This window comes from Setaria italica, chromosome V (genome assembly GCF_000263155.2).
Source record: "Setaria italica strain Yugu1 chromosome V, Setaria_italica_v2.0, whole genome shotgun sequence".
Lineage (NCBI taxonomy): Eukaryota > Viridiplantae > Streptophyta > Magnoliopsida > Poales > Poaceae > Setaria > Setaria italica.
In genome coordinates this window covers 13,277,177-13,302,770 of record NC_028454.1, presented here as the reverse complement: position 1 = coordinate 13,302,770, position 25,594 = coordinate 13,277,177, and the positions used below count along the sequence as shown (strand labels likewise).

Here is a 25,594-nt window from a genome sequence, read left to right as displayed (position 1 = left end):
CTGCTATTAGTTTTATATTAGCTCATATTTTATCCTCCTAATTAGCATCCGAACGTGTGATGTGACAGGGCTAAAGTTTAGCCCCTGGCATCCAAACGCCCCCTACTGAACGTCTCTGTCTCTTCCCCCAAGGTGGAGCCAGGCCCGAACTGGCTCAAATGAGGCAAATCCTCTCTCCAACGGCCCGAACGGCGGGCCCGCGAGAGCCCACTCGTACCTCAGGCCCCCACCACCCGCGGCCCGCGAGGTCAGTGGACATACCGGCCCAGCATTCTGGCCCGCCGGCTCCCCCACCAGCTATGCTGCTGCGCTGTGCGCGTGCCGTGGCTTCCGGCAGACCGTTTGCTATGAAACTTTCAATATTTGAGATTGATGCGTACAACCAGATCCGTTGGATGTCCTCTAAGGTCGTGTTTAGTTGCCCAACTTTGGAGTGTCTAAATTACTATAGCAACACTGTAGCGTTTCGTTTGTATTTGTGAATTATTGTCCAAATATTGACTAATTAGGCTCAAAAGATTCGTCTCGCAAAGTACAACAAAACTGTGCAATTAGTTTTTATTTCATCTACACTCAGTACTCTATGCATGTACCGCAAGTTTGATGTGATGGGGAATCTTCTTTTTGCATAGTGCCAAAGTTGGAATTTGGAAGTGAACTAAAGGCCTGTTTGGCAACCAAGTGTTAAAATTTAACACCTGTCACATCGGATGTTTGGATGCTAATTAGGAGTATTAAATATAGGCTAATTACAAAACTAATTGCACAGATGAAGTGTAATTCACGAGACGAATCTATTAAGCCTAATTAGTCCATGATTTGACAATGTGGTGCTACAGTAACCAATTGCTAATGATGGATTAATTAGGCTTAATAGATTCGTCTCGCGGATTAGCACAGGGTTCTGCAATTAGTTTTATAATTAGCTCATATTTAGTTCTCCTAATTAGCATCCGAACATCCGATGTGACACTGTTAAAGTTTAACACCTCGTATCCAAACACCCCCTAAACAAAACAAGGCCTAACTCTAGCAGCCACCCCCAGCCCGCCGTCACCTCCCAACTCCCATCCGCGCGCCGCCCGACGCCGGCCTCCTCGTCCACCCGCGTCGCTGCTTCCCGCCATCAGCCTGCCGGCGGACCCCGCGCGCCGCCGTTCCCCGTCCACAGGCCTGCCGCCGGAACCCGCGCCGCCGCCCGGAACCGTCTCGTGGTTGGTGGTCGTTGACTCGTCGGAGAAGTTTGAACACGCGCACACGGCAGCTCTCGCTCTGCTCTCATTTCGGAACGGAACCTACCCTACCAGTTCGTCGCGCACTCGAATCAGGATTCTTTTTCGCCCGCACACACAGCATGGCAGCATCAGGAGGAAACGACACGTCCAGAAAGCAAAGCACTAGATCTTTCGCCGCAGGCGCCTCGTATCCAGGTCGTCCCGTATCGTCATCCCTTCCGAAGCCACGCGCCTCCTGTTCGATTTCCTGCGACATTGCGGCCGCCTATTTTCTGAGCGATTTCTCCGTTCCTTTTCGTCCAAGCTAGCTCTATCTTTTTGGCTTGCAAGTCAGCACAAGCAAATTAACCTTGGCTGACTAGCCTGACCCCCCGGAAGTTTCTTGGCTTCTTCTTCCTACTCCTACGTACATCCACCACAAACTGCAAACAAAAATCCTACGTGTATCATGTACTCCTACGTACGTGACAGCAACGTCCTGTCAGCTGAAGCTAAATTAAACGCTAAACCGGCCGATCAATCAGACTCATCTCACCCTAGCCGCCCGACGACCATTCATTTCTCGCGCGCGAAAGCAACCGACGGCCGTTGGAATTTCTCGGCGTTCGCATCCACCCCCAGCAACATTTTCTAACACGAGCCGGCGTTGACCTGATCACTACAAACGCTAACGTATCCTGCACTCCAATTACGCAGGCAAGACTTACTTAGCCTGCCTGCGCCGTGCGTGACAAGCTCTCGATTGCAAGCACTTCTTGCTTGTTGGCCGCCGCCGTGTCCACCCATGTCGTCGAGCCCCACCGTGGGGGGCGGCGCCCCGTACGACGGCGGCTCGACGAGCTCGTTCATGCAGCGGCGGCAGGATCAGCAGCAGAGCTACAGCTTCAGCGGCCGCGTCCTGCTCACGGCCGTTGTCATCCTCGCCATCCTCACCGTCGTCTTCGTCCTCGTCCGGCTCCTACTCTACCAGTTCGTCGCGCGGGGCAGGGGCAGCCTCCGCCGCTCCTTCGTATCCTTCGGCAGGAGCAGCGGCCGCCACGGGCTCGACGCCTCCGCGCTCGCCGCCCTCCCCGTCACCGAGTACCGCCGCAAGGTAGAGGCTGACGGCGATGACGGATCCACTTCCACCACCGGCGGTGCCGCGGCGGCGACGGATTGCGCGGTGTGCCTGTCGGAGCTCGCCGACGGCGAGAAGGTGCGCGCGCTGCCGAGCTGCGGCCACGTCTTCCACGTCGAGTGCGTCGACGCGTGGCTGCGGTCCAGGACCACGTGCCCGGTGTGCCGGGCCGAGGTGCGGCCCGACAAGGGGGCGGGGGGCGCGGGCGCGCGGTCGCCGGCTCTGGCGACTCCGCCTCCGGCGTTGTTCGGAGCGGGGGGCACGTTGGTTGTGACCGTGGAAGGCGGCGTCGCGGAGACCAGGGACGCGCGCACGCCAGTGCTCGGCGCCGCGGTCAACCGGCCGGGGCCGTAGTAGGGTAGGTCGGCAAAAGCGACACTACGATTTACGACTGCTTCTCATGGATGTAACTAGCTTAGAATCGTTAATAGTACATGTATAGTAAATGGGCTCAAGCCTGGTTGGTTAGCTCATTGTAGAGTGGAGTTAGGAGCCACACTTCGAATCCCCATTTGCACAGATATTAAGCCATCAAATATGGCCGGGGCTAGACCCTGTAGTCGTAAAAAAATTCTTGTAACTTTGTGAGAAGATAAAGCTTGTTCCTACTTATGAACGAAAAATAGCTATAGTAGGCTTTCTAAAACGTCAAACAAAATTTAGTACTCCATTTTTTTTTGAAACGAAAGTTTAGTACTCCCTTTGCCTTTAAACAATGTGACATTTAGAGGGAGTATACATCAACGAACTAGGAACATTGACCAGTACATTGAAAAGTATAAAGAGGAAATTATATATCTGTAGATAAACAAGAATTTTTTAGAAAGCGAAAGGATATATCATATATATCTGTAGGAGCCTGCAACATACGATACTCTCCCGTTTCAAATTGTAGGTTGTTTTAGCTTTTCTAGATGCATAGATTTTGTTATATATTTAAATATAGTGTATATAAGCGTATAGAAAAATCATGTATCTATAGAAATTAAAACGACCTAAAATTTGGAAGGATGGAATATACCAGAGAAAACAAAAAATGAAGATGGATTGATTGATCATGCAGGGTGCCGCCCAACATGGCAAGTGATAGGAAGGGACATGGATTTCCAGTGCCCACAGTTTGCTTTGAGTTTTGTAAAAAGAGAGATACTGAGTTGATATGGTTTAATCAGTTTATCACTAGTACCTACATATAAGATAATCCTCTTATGGATGCATAATGTAGCTCCTGAAACATTTTTTGAAACTACAGACACAATAGACCCTCACACTTTTAGATTAAGGATAATATCCAATCTTAAACATTCACAAGTAAATGTCTACTACCACAATGAAACAAATCTGGCCAACTAGCCAGACGTTACAAAGTACTTAGATTCCAAACCTCAAACCGAGGAACACAAAGACAAGAAAGAAAGAGACTAAGAAAAAGGTAGAAATACTACACTTCAAACTTCTTCTAAGCCCGTACTTCCACCTTGTTTTGATCCTTATGCAGCAACAAAATCCATACATCTGTTGTCTTCTTAGAAACTATTGATGTTAAGATCATCCTGCCACGCATACTAAAAGACAAACCAAGCACCACCAACGCTCCAAGCTCACCATGGTTCCGCCAACCCAAGGACTGCAAAGCGACGCCTCAAGAAGAAAGCAACGTTAAGATGCTGCCATCGCCCGAACCATCGAGTCGGTTCTTTAGTTTTCACCTGGAAATGTCCCTGGGTTTGAGGTCCTCACAACAACGCCTTCAAGAAAGAAGGAAAAGGATGCCCATAGCACCATCGTCGCTAGCAAATGGTCAAGGACCAATCTAGGCTTTTCACCCAAGATCCTACACCCCACATGGCAACCACCCAACACCGTCGGTCGTCGCCTCAGCTGTACCACCATGAGCCACCGAGCACTGGTCCGGCTGCCAGCCCAACTCTCGATCTGCGCACCGCCTAGGGTCGCGGATGCACGGAAGTGCCCGACGGGGCCAGACTTTACCCTTACCATCAGCGGGCCGTTGTTGCCGCCATGGATGGGCTCCCCAGCATGGCACCGCCCACAGGGGCCACCATGGACGAGCCAGCGAAACAACTCGCAGGGGCACTGGAAATGGCTGGGACAAAGTGTAACAACCTAGCCTAATTAAATTGTGTTTAATATTAAGTAAGGTCATTAGAGCATAAGAGAACAATTGGCAGCTGTGCAGTCAAGTAAAAAGACACTTTTGCCCTCACAAGCTAAACAACCGTCTATGTCATAACTCAAATTTTTGCTTAAGGACTTAAAAATCTGTCCAACTAAGAGTTGTGGAACTCATTTTTCCTAAAAACTTTTATTTTTGGTGTTTTATTTGAATCTAAGTAGAAGACCATCAAAAACTCGAAATTCAAAACTGCACCAATTTAAAGAAAAAAACAGATTAAGTCCCAACTTTGGAGCTCCTTATCTTAAAATATTCAATATAAACTCAAGCTGAACTCTATACAAAAGTTTTATAGCTTCAAGCTCTTAACAACTTTGACTAAAGGAGTTAGGTCGAAATCTATACAGAAGGCTTTCAAAACTCAGGTCAAAGTCGGCCAAATTGGTCAACTCGGTCCAAGACCTGCAAAACTAGGCTAAGTCTGGAAGCAGTTCAACCACGCATCTTGGTATGAGATTATCTCATAAAACTTGAACAGAATGCTAGCAAAACTCTTTATAAGAGTTTGAGAGCTAAGTTCATACAACAACTTCATCAATTAGACCCTGGTCAAATTCACATCAAAAGCTTTTCGAAACTGAAGCTTAAGTCAGCCAAAATCTTGAAAACAGCCAAAAACCGCTGAAATTCTTCTAAGTCTGGAAATCAGGCGTCCCCTCTAACTTTGGAGCTGTCTATCTTCAAATCTGCTGCGAATTTGAACTCAGTTAAATTACAAGAATTGAACTTGAACCTGAGGACTACAACTTTTGTAAAAGGAGTTAATGCTACGCAGTTCAAGAAGCTGAAGTCAATCACGCTTAAAGACCGCCCCATCACCGGATCCCACAGATCCCTCGCGCCAAGAGCGCGCGTGCGTCGCGCTCCGCTCGCCGGCCGCCCCGTGGTGCAAGCTCACCGGTGCTGCTCCGTCGCCCCGTCCTCGGTCACGACAAGTGGGGTCGACGCACCGGCAGCCCAGTCGAGCGCGCGGTCGCCCTACCCGCTGCCTCACCTCGCCTCGCCCGAGGGCGCGCCTTGCCGTGGCTGTGCACGCTCGCGCCCTGCAATGCCGCCGCCTCTGCAAACCGCCGCCCCGGCCACGACAGCTCCTCCCTGCCTTGCCAGTGACACGTTCCGACAAAGCCGTTATTGCCGCGCACACTCGCTTTGCCCCACGCCTGCACGTCTTGCCTACAGCGCCCTCGCCTGCCGCACCACCCCTACCTCCTCTACGCCAATGGCGCCGCTGCCATTAATGGCCGCAGTAGCACGCTCGGCTCCCCTCCGGTCCCATCCGCTGGCCCTGGAGCTTCACCTCGCCTATATATGACCCGCCAGTCCCGCCCACGCTCTTCTCCCTCGACTGCAAGCTTGCCGCACCCTTGCTCTGTCTTGACCTTGCGCCGCCGAGCCACCTCTCCGCGGAGCCCCCACCCCCGTAGCTCCTCGCTCATCGCCGCTGCCACCGCTAGCTTCGTCGTACCCACGCGAAGCTTCCCGAGCTGCTTGTTGGGCTCCCAAAGCGTCAATGACGCCGGCACGCCGCCGGATTTCGCCGCCGCCCGAGCTCCCCATCCCTGCACCGTTCCACCCCCACCGAGCCTCCTCCGCGCCCCCAACAGCCGCCAATCAACTCCCAGTGAGCTCCCACGCCTTCCCCGCAACTTTTTGCCCGGGACTGGCCGGCGCATCACCGAAATTTGGCCGGACCGCCGCCGTGTGCCCCGCCAAGGACACATTTGTGTCTTTTTCCTTTTTCTAGGGGCCTTAGCGCTAAAATCAGGGTCCCTTGCGTGTTTAACCTATAGACGTAAGGGCTAGATCGCAAGTTTACCCGGTTTTTATTTTGTTTTCAGCATGAAATATTCTGAACTTTGAAAATACACCATAAATTGTACAAAAATCGAAAAAATATCAAATCAATTTTGCTAGACTCAGTATCAAGTATAGTTTCTGATAAAAATACTCTTGGCACATGTCGCTGCTAGAATTAATGTTATATATTTTAATCCTTGTTGAAGCTATTTAAATCATAGTAAATCACAGAAAAATGCTAAAATGATGAATCCAACTCTCAAGTGTTTGTTTCAAAGAATGGAAACGTATAAAAATAATTTGGAGCCTAGCCTAGATGTTAAATCACTGTTTTAGTTTTATAATTAAAATCTAAGGGTGCTTTTGTCTTTTTGTGTAATAATTTATCCAGAGGTGAGAAAAATGTGAAAGCACTTTGAGTAAATCAGTGGTAAAGCCTAGTTTACAAGAAAAATATAAAACCATGTCTGAAGGTTCATGGAACCCACCCACCTTTTTAGAGAAAGATAAATAAGAGAAATATATGAAATATAGATGTCCTTCGTTAAAAATTCTGAAAAATTCACCAAAGGCTATGTTGCTTCTTTGTAACACTCTGTTAAAATTTCAGCAACAGAGTCTCTGAATAACTTGAGCTAAAAATGATTAAGTACTTGTCACCTTGAGATGACAAAATAATTTTAATTATTTTTGTATTAATCTAATGCACCCCAAATTTTTACAGTAACCTAATGACATTATGTCTGACCTACTGCTAAATTAGCAATGTCATACTCCACTGATTGAAGATTGAAATAAAATTGGAAGATGGGCCTAATTAAATGGAAGAGAGAAACATTAAGTAAGAGTAATGGCCTTTTTCGGAAGAGGTACAGAAAAACATTCAGAAATACTATAACTTTCCGATCTAAAGTTTATTTCCAATCTAAAGTTTAATAAAGTTAAGTTATATATATGTACACAATCACCATCAAATCAACCTCGGGTTTTATACCACAACATATCTTACCTTGTTTAGGTGAATGTGGTCGCAATGTAATTTACACTTCAGCAATAATTCATGTGTTGCATCCTGTATGAGAAAGCATGGAAGTTTGAACTTGATACATTTGCATTTTGTGTAGAGTTGAACCTTGCTGACGGAACATACGAGCTGCACCCGACGCCAGAAGAAGAAGCCGTAGCGGATCTGCACCACGCCGGAGTCGAGCCCGTACTGGAGCAAGCCGAGGACAAGTTCGCTAACTCCCAGTGTGAAGGAAAGCCCCGGAGCATGATTTCCTATCTTTAAATACTTGCAATACAATTGATTGCTTTGATTGCGCATTTACATTCCAGGAGTTGATTGAAACTGTAGATGCATGAACTTAGTACCCTTGAGTTGAACACTAGTATATTAAGTTGAGTAGTTGCAATGCTTAATAGGACTTGGTAAAAGTCGAGTGATTACCTATCACTCACGAGTTATAGGAGTTGAATGCACTTTTTCTTTTGCTGCAACTATAAGGACGACGGGTGGGGCAGGGCTCTGTGAACTATTTTTGGTGGTCGGTGGATTGCCCTGTCTGTCTACATGAAATTTGGACTAAGACCGAGATGTGATAGTGTTCGTGATCAAGTGTTTGAAAGTTTTAATCTCATACCTAGTATGGGATGGGGAAGCCTAGTACCTGATTGAATTGGGACGTGAGCGGATCGTCCCACTGTCTCTGGAACGGAGTTCCCTTGCGGCCGCATGTGGTGACAAGTGCGGTCATTGTACGGTAGAGACCGAGTCTATGGATCCTTGTACCGAGGGAAGTGGGCGCGACACAGGTCTAGGAATTGACAGGGACGGCTGACAAATGAAGCGATCATTCGTGGTGCGCGGATGTCGTAGGATTAGGTCACCATGCATGGTTAAGAAATTCGATTCGGATCGTCTGCCTCTCACAGTTTGGAACTACTTGATCGCTATGCTACACTGAGTAAGAATGGAATATGATGATGATTTAATGTTGTTACTTAATTGCTTGAAAAACTATGCATGTTTAGTTTAGTTGCTAACTTAGAATGGTAAACAACAGTAAAACTTGTGGCTAAAATATTGAAAGTAAGGACCTACTCTAGTCGCTTTTGGCAAAAACAAACCCCAGAGCTAAAAAGCCTGCATGTCTAAGTGTTGGTGGAAGTAGTTACCACACGTCGGTTAAGTCTTGTTGAGCATAGTTGCTCAATCTTGCTTGTGGCACATCTTTTCAGGTGATGTTGATACCCCTGAGCTCGCTGCAAGTGGTACTTGGCCTACCCAATTTCCTCCGGGTTGGACGGTTGAATGGGATCCCTTCTCGGATGGTGATGGCAGGGATTATTGATGTCATGATAGGCTTCTTCATGATATCTTGCAACGACGTTTAGTTTCCTCTTATTTATTTCTGTCGTTTGAAACTCTGCAAACTTTATTTGAATTTCGAACTTGATGTTGTAATAATTCGATGCACTCATTTAATTTTGATGGACTATTGTAATCTCTGTAACCACTCGCCTTCTTGTGAGTCTTGCTTTCTCGATCCTGAATTAAGTGGTTTATCGGATAAAATCCGATGGACGACCAAGTTGACTTGTTTAAAGTACATGATCATGTGTTAGGCGACTTAAGTGTGCTTTAGCTATGTAAATTAGGACGGTTCCGCCACAGCACCCGATTCTGCCGCCAAGACCACCGGCTAGCTGCCATGAAGCATCGGGGAAGGAGGACCGGGAGAAGACGGTGCCGAATCGCCCCGCCACCACCTTCCTCACGCCCGCGCGTTTTTGGCAGCGTGCCTGGGCGGCGGCGGCAGCGAGCACTCGGTTCTCGCGTTCGAGTCGACCCTGCCCTTGTGTGTGTCGTCATCACGAGCCGGAAAGAAGACGTTGCGGACAAGACCGCGACGGCCTCCCGTGACGACGAGCCGCGGAGGACGTTGACAAAGAGGGGAGGGAGGAAGCTGTCTAGCAGCGACTGTGTTGCCCCTGGGATGCGAAGAAATCCTTGCCGCCGGCCATCCTCATCTCCGGCCGAGCTTCCGGCGGCGGCAGGACTGCGAACGTCAGTTGGAGGAGCCCCTGGCGGTGTTGTTGGGTGCCACCGCCCGAGTCGCCGCAGGGACGACGCGGGGCTAAATCCGCTTTTTTTGGAAGCCCCTCCTTATTTGATAACTACAGACACAATAGATGCTCACATACATTACACAAATACATTCTTTGTTTCTATAAGCATCTATGGTAGATTGTATGGATAAATTTAAAGATTGACAAAGTCACCACAAATACCTCATTGTGATGAGTATATCACCAACTGAAAGAAGATAAATAATCTTCAGTAATATCGGTATCAAAATTACATTAGAGTCAGTTTTGAAGTTTGGAACCGACGGTAAGGATTACTGTCTTGACATCTGGACAATGGTGCATACACTATCCCCACAGATGGATGTCCAGAACAAATATTAAATTCAAGTTTTCACGTCTTTGGGGAATTAAAATCCTTTAAGATTAAATTTAAGTAAGTACAGAAATTCAAGAACTAGAAGGAACCTATTTATTAAGAGGATCTTGGAGCATTTAGTGGGGTTTTCAGAATCTACTTCTATCGTTGAGATGGAAAAACTAGTGTTTCCCAATTTTAAATGGGCCTACACTGAATTTCCCAACACGCCGAATCACCCCCTTGCTAGCCTAGTGGGCTTGTGGGTTTCAGTGTCAGTAGCAGAGTTGCTACAAGGACGCACGTGACGGGTGCTAAAAATAAGCAAGAGTAACCGAACTAACCCTCAGTCTAGCTAGTAAACGGTGCTCTTAAACATCATGCAGTTTAGCAGATACTGCTGGCAGTGGCAGGATGAACGGCGACCGCGTTTACCAACTTTTTTTTCCTGCGGGCGCGACGCGACCAAGAAGGCAAGACCGCAGGAGCGCAGAGTCCAAAACCACTGCCGCGCCGCGTGCAGAAACCAGAAAAAAACCGCGCGCCCCGCGAAACAGCAGCCGTTATTTGTGTGCGGCTCCACTACCTGCCGGCTTGCCGCTAGTTCATAAGCCTTTCTCTAGCTTGATTACCCGTTGCGAATTCCAGAGCGCGAAGAACTGACGCTGGTTGCTAGATAGCAATGCCGGCTACCACCGGCGCGAACGTCGTCTGCGAGTACGACGGCGTCGGCGTAGCCCTTGAGCTCGCCGCCCTCGCCGCCTTCGTTGTCCTCCTGCGCTACGCGGCGGTGCTCTACGCGAACCACCTGCTCACCACCCTTTGCGTCGACGACGACGACAACCTTCCCGCGGCAGCACGGAGAGACGACGGCCGCGGCGGTGTCTCGGGCCTCGACGCCGCCGCCCTCGCGCGGCTGCCCAGCTTCGTGAGCCACGGCACCACCGCCGCTGCGGCGGAGCAGTGCGCGGTGTGCCTGGGCGCCGTCGAGGAAGGCGAGACGGTGCGTGCGCTGCCCTGCTGCACGCACGCGTTCCACGCGCGGTGCGTCGACGCGTGGCTGCGCCTGCGCCCGATATGCCCCGTGTGCCGGGCAACGTGCCGCTGAGACACTTCCTATTGCACCTGCACGCGGCGCAGCGAGCGGGCGCTCACTGTCGGGGCTCAAGTCGTGCGGTCATTTGATTCGATTTGAGCGCCGGTACACGGTGACATCAGTTGTATTTTTTAGTAGCTCATCAAGCTCTTTTAATTTTACTTTTCGCAGTTTTTTTCATGTTTAGATTAGATCGCTGACAGTTTTCTTTTCATTGCAAACGATGCTTATACTGAACTTCGTACTCTAACAGTGCGTTGTACACGCGTTGCTGGTGGCGGTGGCGGCATAACTAGATGCCCGGGTACGCGGCGCGAACGGTCACAGGTCGGCCGGATTGAACCCGGCCAAGAAGCTCGAGGCGGCGTTCGAGCTGCCGCAGGAACACGTCCCGTTCCTCGCACCTAACGCCAATCACCGTGGTGTCCGACACGAGCGCGGACAGCACGCGCGCAGTACGGCGGCGAGTCCTCCTCTGGGACGGCGCGGAAGGAGAGAGCCCGGCGCGCGCTGAGGAGCTCGGGCCTCGGGGTGATGGCGATCCTGCGGAGGCTGCGCCAGGACGTCCCCGTCCGGACGGCACGAAGATGAAGTCCCTGCCGCCGCTGCTGATCACACGAGTCGTGGCGCTCAGCGGCGAGCAAGCGGGCGACGCATCGCCGGACACAAGCGGCGAGCGTCCACGGCTCGGCTGTTCTTGGCCGTCGCTGCCACCCTCTCGTCTCCCGAGCGCTGCTACGTTCGCTTCTCGGCGTTCAGGTACAGACCCCATTGGCGACGCGAGCAAATCACACAGCGGTCAGCGATTCGAGGCCCTCGATCGGTTGGAGGAATACGGGCGGCGATGGGCTCCTCGTGCCGCGGTGCCGGCGCCGTGCACTGAGGGGGCGCAATTGGACCTCCGGTAGGACGAACGGGAGGGGAGCACGCATGGAAAGACCGGGACGCGGCGGTGCTCCGGCGACGGCGAGACGGCGGCGCGTGAGGTGGTCCGTGGTCGGCACTCGGCAGAGGGAATAACGACCGGGGGTGGACGCTAAATGAAATACCGTCCACCCTGGGTTCTCCGCTGCTGTTAGATCGGACACGTGCGGCTAGGATCTGCGTAGATTACGTACGGGAAGGACATCCTCCTCTATCTCCCTCGCTCGACCTGTTTCCCTTGACGGCGGCGCGTTGAGCTCCGCTGCTCCGGCGACCCGCGGGCCCCGGCACGCCAGCACCGCCCAAGAATACAACGGTTGTCGAGCGATATTACCTCCCAGAACGGCTGACGGTAGAGAGCTCGCTTCCTGTACATGAAGCCGCACAAGTAGGGGGAACGATGCAAATCATTGTTGCTGCGGATCTGCGGAGGAGGCGAAGGCCACGCATCGCCGGCGAACATGCCCCGGGACTCGGGAAAGCAAACACAGGCACAAGCACGGCAGGAGGGCCCCGCCGCCGCCAGCGCTGGAATCGGATCGCACCGCCCTCTCGCGGAACATGACCCAGCGGCGTGGCGGCAAGCCGGCAACGCACGGTCCGCATCTGGAGCTGGCTAGAGCTTGCGGCGTCTAGGAGGCACACGGGCCGGTGAACAGCGATGGGGCGGGGAGGGCCTTCGCCGCGCCTGTTCCGTTCACCGGGAGCACGACCAGAACTGCAGGAGGCCTCCGGTGCACGGAAGGAGCAGCGGGCGCGCGAGGAACGGCCGGGACGCGGCGGTTGTCCGGCGAGACAGCGACCCCGGGGTGGCCCCCTGGTTCTGTATCGGCCGTCGAATCGGCCTTGAGCGGCCGCGATTGGCCCGGGAATTACATAGTGGGATGAGGATCCCCCTGTTCTTCTTCCTTGCTCGACTCCCCGTAGCTAGAGCATCTTCTTCCCCCAACGAGGTCCTGAGCGGACCTCTCGCGAGCCGCGGCTCCAGCGGTGGAAGGGCTACCCACACACTTGTTCCTATGATGCGTCCTTGCGGCGGCGAGGCTCACTGCCCGGCGGAACGGCCTTCTCGTCCTGCAACTCGTTGCGAGGCAGCGGGCTCAGCAGTGCGTACTGCATAGAACGGCGGCCGTCGGAACACGGCGTAGAGGCGCAAGAGCACGAAGCCTCGGCGCCGCGCGTGGCGTCGAAGGTGGAGCGGGTGTTCGACGAAATGCCTGATCTCACGTCATCCATGGCGTTGAGTGAGCTCCAGTTACCAGACGTGTGTCGGCGACTTCTTGCAGTGCAACGTTTGATGGATGATGCTTCATGGGCGCGATTGGGCTTCCTTGAACCGAAGAACAGACGACCACCATGAACCGAAGACTTCCTTTATTCTAATAATCTGCAGACCGCAAACACACGCCGCAACAATAGCATTTTGCAAGCTGGCTACGAGCGACAACACAACATCGTCAACCCAATGTTCAGAATTGAAGGAGCAGCAAAAATGGCGTTGCAAATATAACGATCTACAACTACAAAGGCATTTTGCTGACTTCTTTGCTCAGCCGATGTTTTCATGAAAAAGAATTGCACAGATGGTTTTGCAGTCGAGAGTTGAAACCAATGGCCAAGTCTGTGTATCTGGATATCTGGGACCAAGGGTCCATCTCCATTAACACGAACACTGGCAATGGTCTCCAACCATAATAGCCCGAGAATTCGACACGGGCCTCGCCGGCACAGCACAGCGAATCACCTTTCTTCTTCTTCTTCTTCTGGTCGTCGAAAGAAAGAAAGAAAGAGGAACACACTCGCCGCCGGAAGGCTTACAAAAATGGGCCTAAATGCGGGAAGGCCCAAAACGTGGAAGCCCCCCTCTTGTCCATCCACAATTTCCGTGGGTTGATAAGTTGAGCTGCTTTTGAGTCCACAGGAGAGTGAGTAGTCGTGCTGCACAGCTTGCTCTCTTCAGGTTTTCCTAAAAAAAAATTAAAGAACGAACGGCCCCGGTGGCTACGCCGTCGCGATGGCCGCCGATCCAGAAACTGGGGGCCGGCCGATGATCCATGCGTAACAAAACCCATTGTTTCTCTCGATCGGGGAAGAAAAGGCCTCTTGGACGTCAAGGGGGGAAAAGAAAGGGAGGATGTCGACTCACCATTTTGGCGTCATCAAATCATTGCACCTTGCACAAGAGGCAGCCTAGGAGAGAGCTTTTTCGTGTGCTTCTCATGCCAGCCATACTGCCATAGTTTGGTTTTGTGTGGCTTGTGTTGGCCGACAGGGAATTTAGGAGCAGTATATCGATCTTCGTCTTCCCCTGGGCTGAGAGCCTGATACCAGCATCAAATGTTGTTGGTGCAGCATCTGAATCTTCAGAAGAGCCAGTGGGGAAGAATGCTTTTGAACTTTTTAACTGTCTCTCGATTGCGGCTAAACTAACTGTCCGCACAGAAAGTTGCAGCGTGAACCAACACACCAAAATGCTGTAGCAAGAGCTTGAAATAGCAATTGTTCCTTGACTGATCTCTAAGCAGCATTTTTTTTGCGACCAACACCAATTTTCCCAAACAGCAAATTACGGTGATCTTTCTTGGAAATTTGCAAAAACATCGTGTAGGAGTATTTCGTCGAGGAGTGAGCTGTAGAATTGAATCGACATGCTGCACTGCACGCACACAGACTTCCGAAGAGGGCACGTGTATCATCACACGCATGCAAACGAATGACACGGATTTCCTCATCATCACGCTGTGCTGATGTGCCTACCGATAATCACTTGGAAGATGGGAGGAGCACGATCGAGCAGGGTCCTGAAGCTATCATGATCACATCACCATCTGAAATCCTAGCTGTCGCCTGCTCGTCCGCACCTCGCAACCTGCCAACGGATCGAACCTGCGAGCGGCCTCTGCTTCTCCACCTTGCAGACGGGAAAGAAATGCACTGTTCTGCTTCTCGCCGTCAGATCAGTCACTTCAGGGAGGTACGGATCGCTACGTGTCGTGTGTCCGTGGTGCCTTTCGCGTGTGATTGATCATTCAGGTGCTGCAACCTCCGCGAACAGTCACTGACCCTTTTGCAGAAATGATTGTTAAAGCGCATTGCTGCAAGTAATATCACGAACTAAATTCTGCTACCAACCCGACCACAATTTTTGTTTCTTTAACGCACACATCAAGGACAGTTAGGAACAGATACAGGGAGTCTTGGGGCCTGTAAGCGTTGGTTTGTTCTTTTCTCGTTTTCTCATTTTATTTCGTTCACGTTTCTCGTAGATTTGTTCTGTACCGAATTTGTAAATTCGTGTAAAAATCCCCAAGGTGACATGCCTTGGCACTTACTACTAATTCTGTGGGCTGGTAAAAGAACAAAGCATTATGCTTTACGACCTCGTGCACCCGAACATACCGCTGCTGAGCTGACGGCCAGGCCAGTTCCACGAGAACGAGCTAGTGGCGCAACGAAACTTTTCCCACCATTAAAACACAAAATACACGCGCATCATGCACCGAATCATTGGGGTTATGACCGCTGACCACCAAGTAGCCCAAGATTAAGTACCAGTAGTACCAGGCCACGCACTGTAATCAACAAACCGATCACCATATCATCGCGATCATTAGCTACAAACACCGTGATCAAAACTCACTTAAATGTGAAGGAGGGAACGCGGTGCCCAATTCAGCCAGATCTACAGCTAGCAACACAAAATCCTTTTGGTTTGAGTTACACGTGATGACGACGCACTCACTACCAGAGTGAAGGCTAGTGAACACACGTCACACGTACGGCCCTAGATGTCCGACCACTGAATGAAGGAAGCAGGAACTGTCAACGAATAGTCGACTAGGCTCTCTCGCCAGGACAAACAGTCGTAAAACCATGGTGATGTTTATACATATCGACACATAATGACCCAACATATGACGTAGTTTGAGCGTTAGGTATTAGTGCAAGCAAGCAGAAAGCCGGAAAGACTGATTGGTCTAAAAGGAAGAAGAAGAAAAAACAGACGGAAAACGACTGGCATCTGTTGTAGTAAAGTGTAAACCGGGCAAAAAAATTTGGCATAACCAAAGCCCATAAAGGCGCCGAGAGGAAACTTCACACTCGACAATTGATACGCACGACGATGGATGAGTGAGTAGCAATCACTGTAGGGTCTGGCCCAGTGAACTCTTTTTTGTCGCGCCGCTTTCCGCGGCCGCGCGGCTCATCGTCCTTTTTCCGCTCCCGTCCCGTGCCGTGGTGCGGTCCAAAACAAACAAACCAACCAAGGCCTCCGTCGTCCTGACCCCCAAACGCCCGAGCCAACACCACCAACGCCGGCCGACGTCGTCGATCACCCCCGCGCGCGCGGCCTGGGACCCCAAAATATCTCTCGAGCTCTCACGTATGACGTCGTCGCGCCGCGCCACCACCACCAGGTCCCCAAGAAACAGAGACCCGCGCCTTTCGCCCTGCGCCCCCACGCGGGCCGTGTCGTTGAAGCCTCGCCCGCTCTCGGCCCCCGGCGGCTTTATAAATTGCCGGCGCGGCGCCCCTTTGCCCCAGCAAACGCACGCGACCTCCTCACTAAACAAAGTCGGAGAGGCCACCGCGCCAACGACCCAACCCCAAGCAAAGGAAACACCACCACCGCCGCTTGCAGCCCACGGATTCTCGCGTGCACTGCACGGGGGGAACTCCATTCCATTTCCAACGGAGTCGCCGACTGGGGGAGTGAGCGAATTGTTCGTTCCGCGGCCGCCGCTTCCGGCGCCGAGGAGCCAAGCAAAACTCCGTCTCCGTGCAAGTTGTTGTTGCGAGAAGAAGCGAAGCGATCGACGACTTTAACGAGCCATGAGCTCGCCAAGCTCGTGGCTGTTCTCGGACAACTCGAGGTACAGCACCCGGGCGCGGCTGCTCTTCATGGGCCTCTCCTTCGCCATCGGCATCCTCACCTTCCTCCTCTACCTCGCGCTCTGGTACGCCTGCAGCAGCAGCCGCCGCCGCCGCCAGCAGCAGCGGCGCGGCGTGGTCGGCGTGGCCGGCGCGCTGGATGAAGGCGGCGACCGCGGCATGAGCGCGGACGCGATCGCCGCGCTGCCGGCGTTCGTCTTCGCTCGCGACGGCGGCAGCGGCGAGCCGGCGGCGCCAGCGCTCGACTGCCCAGTGTGCCTCGGGCAGGTGGAGGCCGGGGAGAAGGTGCGGCGGCTGCCCAAGTGCGGGCACGCGTTCCACGCCGAGTGCGTCGACGCCTGGCTGCGCGCGCACTCCACATGCCCCATGTGCCGCGCCGCCGTCGGCGCGGCCGCCGCCGCCACCGCCACCAAGCTGCAGGCAGCCGACACCACCCCGACGCCGGCGGAGGCGCTGCCACCTGTGTAATGTGGCCGGCGAGCTGGACCACCGCCCCTGGGATCGGAATGCTTGAATTGAAGTTGAACACACATGCATGATTGGAGAACAGCAGCAGCTAGCTAGCTATAGTGACAGCAATACACACTAGGTAGTGTGATAACCTAGGATCATATAGAGGGAGTCTTGGTTTATTAAATTAATCGCGGAGATTTGTTGGTTTAATTCGTCAGGTCGTGCGTGCTTGTACAGCGATATCATATCAGTGACGTCAACTCTTGCTACTTGCAACTGTGTCCGTGCTAGCCGAGGTGAGCTGAGCTGTTTGGACTTTTTGATTGAACGGAATGGAAGGGAACGAATGGACAAGCAACCAAGCTGTCCCACACTAGGCAAAGGGTGCGTGTGCGGGCCACAACGCCCTGCCGGCCGGCTGCCTCTCGTTCCCTTTCGGCCCGTTCCGGCCGCCTTCGCCGCCAGGAACACGCGGTTCTGTTGCACGGTTCCCGCCGTCACCTCCCTCTCGGCCCGCGCGGCAGCTTGCGCGTATCAGCCAGCAGCCGCCGCCGCCTCGGCCGGTGTCCGTCCGTTCCATGAATCGATGCATTGGCATCAGCGGGGTGCGAAACCGCGTGCTCCCGTCGCCTCCAGCTTCAACCTTGGACCTGACTTGGTGCTCGTCGTCCCCGATTCCTTCTTCGCTGCGAGAGGCAAAACGGAACCGGCCGCGCACAAGACTTTATTCTCCGATTTCTTTCTTTCTTTCTCATCAGCCCTTCTTAACTTCATCTGGCCCCGTTGCCGAAATGGTTCGTTTCTTGCGAACTCGGTCGCTCGTAAATCTGGCGAGACGGAGACTTCTATCGGCTTACAGCGATCCACTATCACCTTTTATTATTCACGGCAGTTTTCGTACGAATGCTTTTGCCCTTTTCTATTTGTGAGTGCTGTGTTGGGTGTCCACTGTCAAGTGGTATGTCTGAACCCATGGAATCACACCTCCCGTTTCCATCTTCCGCAAAGCGATCAACCGGCGCTTTTCACACTCCTCAGGAAGCCCGTTCGGTCGTTTTCTATTGCTGCACCCTTTCTAGCTTTCTGGCATCTCCGTGCCAGCTGCGCGTGCCTTGCGTATCGCTGCTCACCGTGCATTTATAATCGATTGTCTCCGTGACACGATGCCACTGAGCTCTCTCCATGGTCAACTGGCCGCATACGTTCATACGTTCGATGGGAGGCGGCGGCAGCTGGGTACGTACACATCGGAGCTGCACGCAACTCAGGCTACTCAGTACGTACACGTACACCGATCGGCCGAGGTCGACGTGCTGGAGCCTTCGAGGTCGATCGTTCTTCGAGCTAACTGTGTGAACATATCCGAAGCTTGCACGGACGGGCTGTGCCCGCGATCACAGAAGTGGGCATCGGATCGAGCTCGAGCCGCGTGCTGATCGGATTTCTTGATTCGCCACGTCGGGCGCATTCGGACGCCAAATAAACTGGCTGCTATCGACCGATCGACGACGCCGATGCCGTTGCTTGCCGCTGGGTTCCAACTCCAGCCGCGGACCGATTGCTTGGATGGCATGAGGCGATCGATCAAACATCAGACAACTGGAACCGAGCTGATGAGCAGAGCTTGCGTATGGCCAAAGGGAGAACTCAATGCGGCTTTGCTTTTCTTTTGTTGGATGATGCTGGCCGAACGGACGAGAGGGAAGCTTGGGGGCAGGCCGCAGGGGTCCGCACCTATGCCCTTGCTCCTTTCTGTTGGGGCCTTGCGTCCGAGGCGCATGGGGCTCGTGCATGTTGGAGGTGAGGCGCGCGAGAGCAGTGGGCAGCTTTTGGGGACATGGAAAACAAAGCACACCAACTTGAGGGCCGGGAGGTATGGCCCCCGCCCATATGGGTGACAGATTCGTATCCGTTCCTGCCTAGGTTTGTTCCAACAGTAGGTTCCTCGAAAAAAAAAGTTTGTTTCAGCAGTAGGGTGCCTGCATGGTTCTTAGAAACTGAAACTTTATCACTACTACTAGTCCATCAACCCATACTCCCGCACGGACTAATATTTTTAGAAGCTATTGTATTTGAAAATTATTTAAAAATTAAACTCTTAACTAATAATCAAAATTGTTTACCTACTGCTCTCTTATTTTTCAATACTTCAACATAATACTTATATAGATATGTACCTATCTTTATCTAGTTGTGATTGATTTTTAATTAATAATTACTCTATGCACGTTTTCATCCATATTCATACTTATTCCATTTTGTATCACACCTCCAATCCTCCATACATTATATTTAGCATACAAATTAATATTTTTCATCGATTCCTCACATACATGTATAAATGGTCTAAATGGTGGCACTCATAATGTGTATATATTTTAACTTAGTATTTTTATATTAACAATGACATAAATAGGTAATTTAGAATTATATATTAGTTTAATTTTTGACATTTCTGTATGATGCACACGAAAATAATTTTTGTATGATGCACACGAAGATAATTAGATTAATATTTAGGTGTTTACTTTAGGTTATTTTTAATAACGACACACGTGGGTAACATAGATAAAATTTTAGAATGACATTTTAAGTTATGCTTTATAATGATGTGTATTAGTAAATTGGATGAAGATTATGGGGTTACTTTAGATTATTTTTTATAATAGCTGAGCTCGGTAATTTAGATATAGGTTTAGAGCTAATTTTTGAATATTTTCACAATGACAGTGGAGGGTAACTTTTTAGAAAATATAATAGATCAATGGCTATGATTATTAGAGTTTACATGATTGGTGTTTGATGTTTTTAATTTTTATGAGAATTTATCTCTTTTTTCTAACTTGTCTCGTGGGAACTAATGCGGAGTCTCCAATGGAAAAAAATAAGACTACATTGCTACAAAACTATTACCATAAACTACCAATCGTTTGTTAAATATTCAAACACAGTACTTATGTAGATATATACTTAATATCTTCATCCAATTGTGATAGATTTTAGTTAGTAATTACTCTATAATATTTTCAACGATATTTATAATCTTTAACTTTTCACTTTGCATCGCAGGTATGCGCTTGAATTTGTTTAATGAATCCTAAGTTTGAGATACAATTTTAGCATAGAAATCTATATTCTCATCACTTTATATCTTTATAAATGGTTAGTAATTACTCTATAATATTTTCAACCACATTTATAATCTTTAACTTTTCACTTTGCATCGTAGGTATGCGCTTGAATTTGTTTAATGAACCCTAAGTTTGAGATACAATTTTAGCATAGAAATCTATATTCTCATCACTTTATATCCTTATAAATGGTGACACACATCATGCGTATAGACTTTAATTATTATATCGTATACTAATAGTGAAAGATATAGACGATTTAGAATCATATTGTTGACGTCAGATTTTGACAAGTATGGGATCGGCGTCAAGAGAAAAAAGGATTGGCTGATATGGTGGATTAAAGAGGTCACGATTGGGAATCGACCGATTGGTGCTACAACTGGGAATCGGCCGATTGGCGCTACAGTGTTTTGGCAGATGGAGTTGGTGAAGATCGGCCGATTGGAAGGCTGGAGAGATTGGGCCAATGTGGGCTTAAAGTGGGTCAGAGAAAGGAGAGAGAGAAAGATTGACCCATGGGAGTACAATAACCAACTCCGATACGAGTTGTGTTTGTAAATATTCGTTTTCATTTAAAATTAGAGATAGATCCTAATCGGTTAGGAAATTGGTTGTAACAGGCTATAAATAGCTATCTTTAGAGATTTGTAAACAGCACATCAATCAATACAAACAAATCTACTTTTTCATTGTACTTTTAAGTCGGTGACTTCGCCAATACATCTTTTTCTTTCACGAGTTCGTACGGGTTGGCGGGGCTGCATCGACACGATCTCCGGCCGATTCTGTAAGTTCCGTTTATCGAGTAATATCTAAGCTTTAACTTTGGGCGCATCGTTGTCGTTTCGTTTAGATTTATTCACCAGTTATCGATATTCACTAGAATTGTAGGTTTTATCTATAGCTCTAGTTTTTGTCACCAGTTATCCAGCTTGAGATTGGAATTGTCGGCTTTATCACTGTTCTTTTATTAATTATCGCGTAGCTGATTAGATCTATTTCAAGTGTTGCCTTTGTAGCTTTGTTTAGTTTACTCTAGTAGTTTTCTTTGCAATCGCTACGTGATTGTCGGCTGTATTATAGCCGATTATCTTTATATAGCAAATCGGCCAATTCGCTGATACGCTTTTCGAGATCGGAACCTTAGCCGATCAGAACCCCTGGAATTTGACACGTTTTATTCCTTGCCAATCAACAGGTTAGATTGGCTGGCACGCCGCGCGAACCGCGCCAGGGCGATTACCCGAACAGGAGCTAAGCAGATTCTCCCGGGTCGTGTGTCCGACGCTGAGGGTCAATCGGCGGACTTTTAGCGCCAACACATATATTTCTGTATATTTTTAATTAAGCTTATTTGATTCAAACGTAGGGTTACCCATGTTATTTTTAATAATGGCATGTGTGGGTAATATAGATCCAAATTTAAGGTTCCTATAAGTTTTTTTAAGTAATAGTGGTAGGCAATTCAATTGCAAATTAGGAGTTATTTTAAATATTGTTTATAGTGGCATAAGGGGGTTACTTTAGTTTATTTTATATAATGGCAGATGTGGTTAATTTATATGTAGATTTAGGGGGTTACTTTAGGCTATTTATATAATGGCATAGGTGGGTAATTGTTTAGAAAACATAATAGATCCAAAGGCTATGATGATTTCAATCTATCGATTGATGGTCGGATGTTTTACTTTTTTATGAGAATTTGTAGGATTTCTCTCTTTTTCTAGACTGTCCAACTAGGAATCCTAGGTGGCTTCACCTGGAGACCTCAAATGGAGCCTCCAATTAGTAATAATAAGATTGTGCGAGGAAAAGTTTGTCTTCTTCTTCTATTTTCCCTCCATGGATTCAGGGTACGAGTCAAAAAAAAATCATGGCCAATGTTATTTCAGCCCAAAAAGAAGTCTGGTTTTGTGTTCATCGTGTCCCGAGTGAGTTTTAAACTTGTTTGTTTAAGCCTTGTTTAGTTGCTAAAGTTGGGAGGTGTCAAATTACTGTTACAACACTGCAGCACACTGTAGCGTTTCGTTTGTATTTGTGAATTATTGTCCAAACCTTGACTAATTAGGCTCAAAAGATTCGTCTCGCAAAGTACAACAAAACTGTGCAATTAATTTTTAATTTCATCTACATTTAGTACTCCATGCATGTACCGCAAGTTTGATATGATGGGGAATCTTCTTTTTGCATAGTGTCAAAGTTGGGAGTTAGGGGTAAACTAAACAAGGGCTTAGGTTCATTTCTAATTAGATTGTGCAGCAGCTGGGCGGGAGATGCACTGATCCTAGCTTATGCAAGTTGTCCTGAATACGCATGGAGATGATCGTGTAGGATCTTGGAAAGCCAACTTTAGCCGAGCTTTATGCCACCATGGTATGATGATCCACCATATATAGGATTGTGATCCTATATCCCATCAAAATAGAGTGATCACGAGCTGAAGACACAAGCTGGTGCTCTACCTGTACCTTGAAGTAGTAGAACTGGATTTTCAAAAAACTAAAATAAAAATAAAAGAAGAGGTAGTAGTAGAACTACAACTTTCATGGCGCCCGTATGGGCCTTGTCCACGCACAGATCGCCTCTCGTATGCATCTGCAGCTCCGTGTGCTGGAAAAGTTGTTCTGCTGTCGTTTGAGAATTGCCAAATGGGAGAGCTCCACGGAGATAAAGCGAGAAACCTTTCTTTTCGTTCTTTTTTTTTGAAAAACGCAAGGGAACAACCTTTGATCTAAAATGAACAATATCCTTGACCATCATACGATGAAGTGCGACAAAAAGCGGATCAACAAAGCGCATCATAAGAACCGATCGAGCAGTTTTTTTTAGAACGGATGGCAAAGAGTTTTGCTGAATTTTTATTAGAAGAGGAGAAAAAGGAAAAGTACAACTTGGTGGATGCGACTAGGCAGTGCCCAACTGCAGAAAAAGAAGAGCAGAAAGAGAGTGGTACATAAAAACGGAAACAAACAACTAGTGACCCCCTCGCGTTCGACAAAAACAACAACAAGAAAAAGAAAACGGAAACGGACACACTAGGCTTCCTGCTGTAGGTCTTGGTCTTAGTTGTTTCGCTGTATTGCCAATTGATATTGCCCGACTTCTTCCTTAATGAGGAACGCCACATCCTCAAAAGGCTTGCTTTCCTGATTGAATGTTCTTCTATTTCTTTCTTTTCATATGTTCCACCAAAAATACACGGCAAGCCCGTCAAAATAGGGTCTATTCTGTCTGTCTATAAGCTGCCTACTTTTTTCCCACCAGTTGTAGATTGAGGACGTTGTATCTGCTGTTGGTAAGTGATGCAGGTCAAACCATGTAGCTAGGCGGCTCCATACCGCAGTGGTGTAGGTACAGTCTTTGCACAAATGTGTTGGCGTTTCTGGAGCCATATTGCATAGCTTGCAAATTTGGTTCTTTTGGCCAATTCCGTTTTGCTAAATTATCCACTGTTAGAATTTTTCGGTGTAGTAGTATCCAAGCAAAGATCCTGCATTTAGGTTCTGTTTTGGCCTTCCATATCGGAGTGATGTTTATTTTCCTCGTTTGTCCTTGGAACTGTATGAGGTATGCACTTTTTGTGGAGTATTCGTCATTCTTTGTCCAACGCCATTTGATTTCATCCTCGTTGTCCTGATTTATTTGCTGCATCTGGATTTCCTCCCAAAGCTTTATGTATGCCCTGACCTCATCTCCTATCGTTAGTGGCCATATTTGGTCTATCCAGTAGTTATCCTGTAGTGCTTTATACATTGTGAAGTTTTTGCGTCTAGACTTGTGAAAAAGCACCGGCGCGATGTTTTTTGGCACCGTCCCATTTATCCAGGAGGAGTGCCAGAAGAGAGCTTTTCTACCATTGCCTACCGTCACTATTATTGATGCATTGAAAAGGTCCTTGTCATTTTTTGTGCAGGGGATATCCAGTCCTTTCCATGGTCTATCTTCATTTTTCCACTGGAACCAGCACCATCGTATGCGTAGGGCCGTTGCTAGCCGCTCGATATCAAGGATTCCATGTCCCCCCCCCAGTTTTTTTTGGCGTGCATGTCATTGTCCATTTAACTAGGCAATGTTCGCCATTTACTTTTTCTGATTCCTCTCCCTTCCATAGAAATTTCTCCTCAGACGGTCTATCTGCTTTATCAGCCATTTTTGCACCGGGAAAACTATGAGATGGTATATAGGTTGAGAAGTTAGTACGCTTTTAACAAGCGTCTCTCTTCCCGCGAGGGATAACATTTTGCCCTTCCATCCTGGTAGACGGCCGTCAATTTTGTCTATGAGTGGTTGGAAGTCTACTCGTCTTAGTTTTCGTGTATGCAGTGGGAGGCCCAAATATTTTCCTGGGAATGAGGACACCTTTCCTGGGAAGTTTGCTAGCGCTTCAGTGATAGTCTCTGGTGTGCATCGAATTGGGAAAATTTTTGTCTTGGCGATATTGACCTTAAGTCCTGAGCAGTCGCCGAATAGTTGCAGCAGTTGCTTAATTCATTGTAGTTCCATTCTGTTTGGATTGGCAAATATTGCTGCGTCATCAGCATAAAGGGAGCAACGCAATTTTGCCGCCGTTGGCAGGACTGGCTGGATGATGTCACGTGCTGCCGCTAGTTTCATGATTCGGTGTAGTGGGTCAATTGCAATAATTAACAACATTGGGGACAGTGGGTTGCCTTGCCTCACTCCTCTGGCATGCTTGATTTTTTTTCCCTGGAGTTCCATTGAGTAGTATTCTAGAGGATGATGTGGCCAGAAGTGTTGATATCCGGTTTCTCCATTTCTGACCAAAGCCCAAAGCTTCCAGTGTCTCTAGTAGGAAAGCCCAGTTTAGTGAGTCGAATGTTTTGGAGATGTCCAGTTTAATGAAGAGAGGCCTCTTTTTTGCTTTGTGCAAGGCCTTGATTACGCTCTGGATATAGCCGAAGTTGTCGTGAATACATCGCTTCTTAATGAATGCACTTTGGCAACCTGAGATAAGACCATTTAATTTCAGTACCAGTCGATCTGCTAAGATTTTAGTACTTATTTTGGCAAGGCTGTTGATCAAACTAATGGGCCGTAAATCAGCTATTCTTGTCGCATCATCTGTCTTAGGGATTAGGACAATGTTTTCCTCGTTTATCAGCTCAAGGCGGCGTGTCCTCAAGGAATGGAAGGCTTGCAATGCGTCAATTAGATCTGCTCCTATTATGGGCCAACATTTTTTGTAGAATAGACCTATGAATCCGTCCGGTCCTGGTGCTTTCTCTGCTGGCATACTCATTACTACTTTTTTGATCTCATCTTGTTCAAAAGGCCTTTCC

General features: G+C 48.9%; 3 protein-coding genes across 3 annotated transcripts; all 3 read left to right on the top strand.

The window, feature by feature from the left end:
• The first annotated feature begins 1,819 nt into the window (after positions 1-1,819).
• On the top strand, positions 1,820-2,968 carry LOC101772976 (probable E3 ubiquitin-protein ligase ATL44). Its single transcript, XM_004968557.3, has one exon. It carries the CDS (start codon positions 2,020-2,022, stop codon positions 2,704-2,706), a length of 687 nt encoding a protein of 228 aa, XP_004968614.1. The 5' UTR covers positions 1,820-2,019; the 3' UTR covers positions 2,707-2,968.
• A 7,449-nt stretch (positions 2,969-10,417) lies between these two features.
• Positions 10,418-11,072, top strand: LOC101780567 (RING-H2 finger protein ATL66). The gene has a single exon (XM_004971704.2). It carries the CDS (start codon positions 10,477-10,479, stop codon positions 10,900-10,902), a length of 426 nt encoding a protein of 141 aa, XP_004971761.1. The 5' UTR covers positions 10,418-10,476; the 3' UTR covers positions 10,903-11,072.
• Positions 11,073-16,373: 5,301 nt separating this feature from the next.
• LOC101772569 (RING-H2 finger protein ATL39) lies at positions 16,374-17,431 on the top strand. The gene has a single exon (XM_004968556.3). It carries the CDS (start codon positions 16,648-16,650, stop codon positions 17,173-17,175), a length of 528 nt encoding a protein of 175 aa, XP_004968613.1. The 5' UTR covers positions 16,374-16,647; the 3' UTR covers positions 17,176-17,431.
• Positions 17,432-25,594: the final 8,163 nt, after the last annotated feature.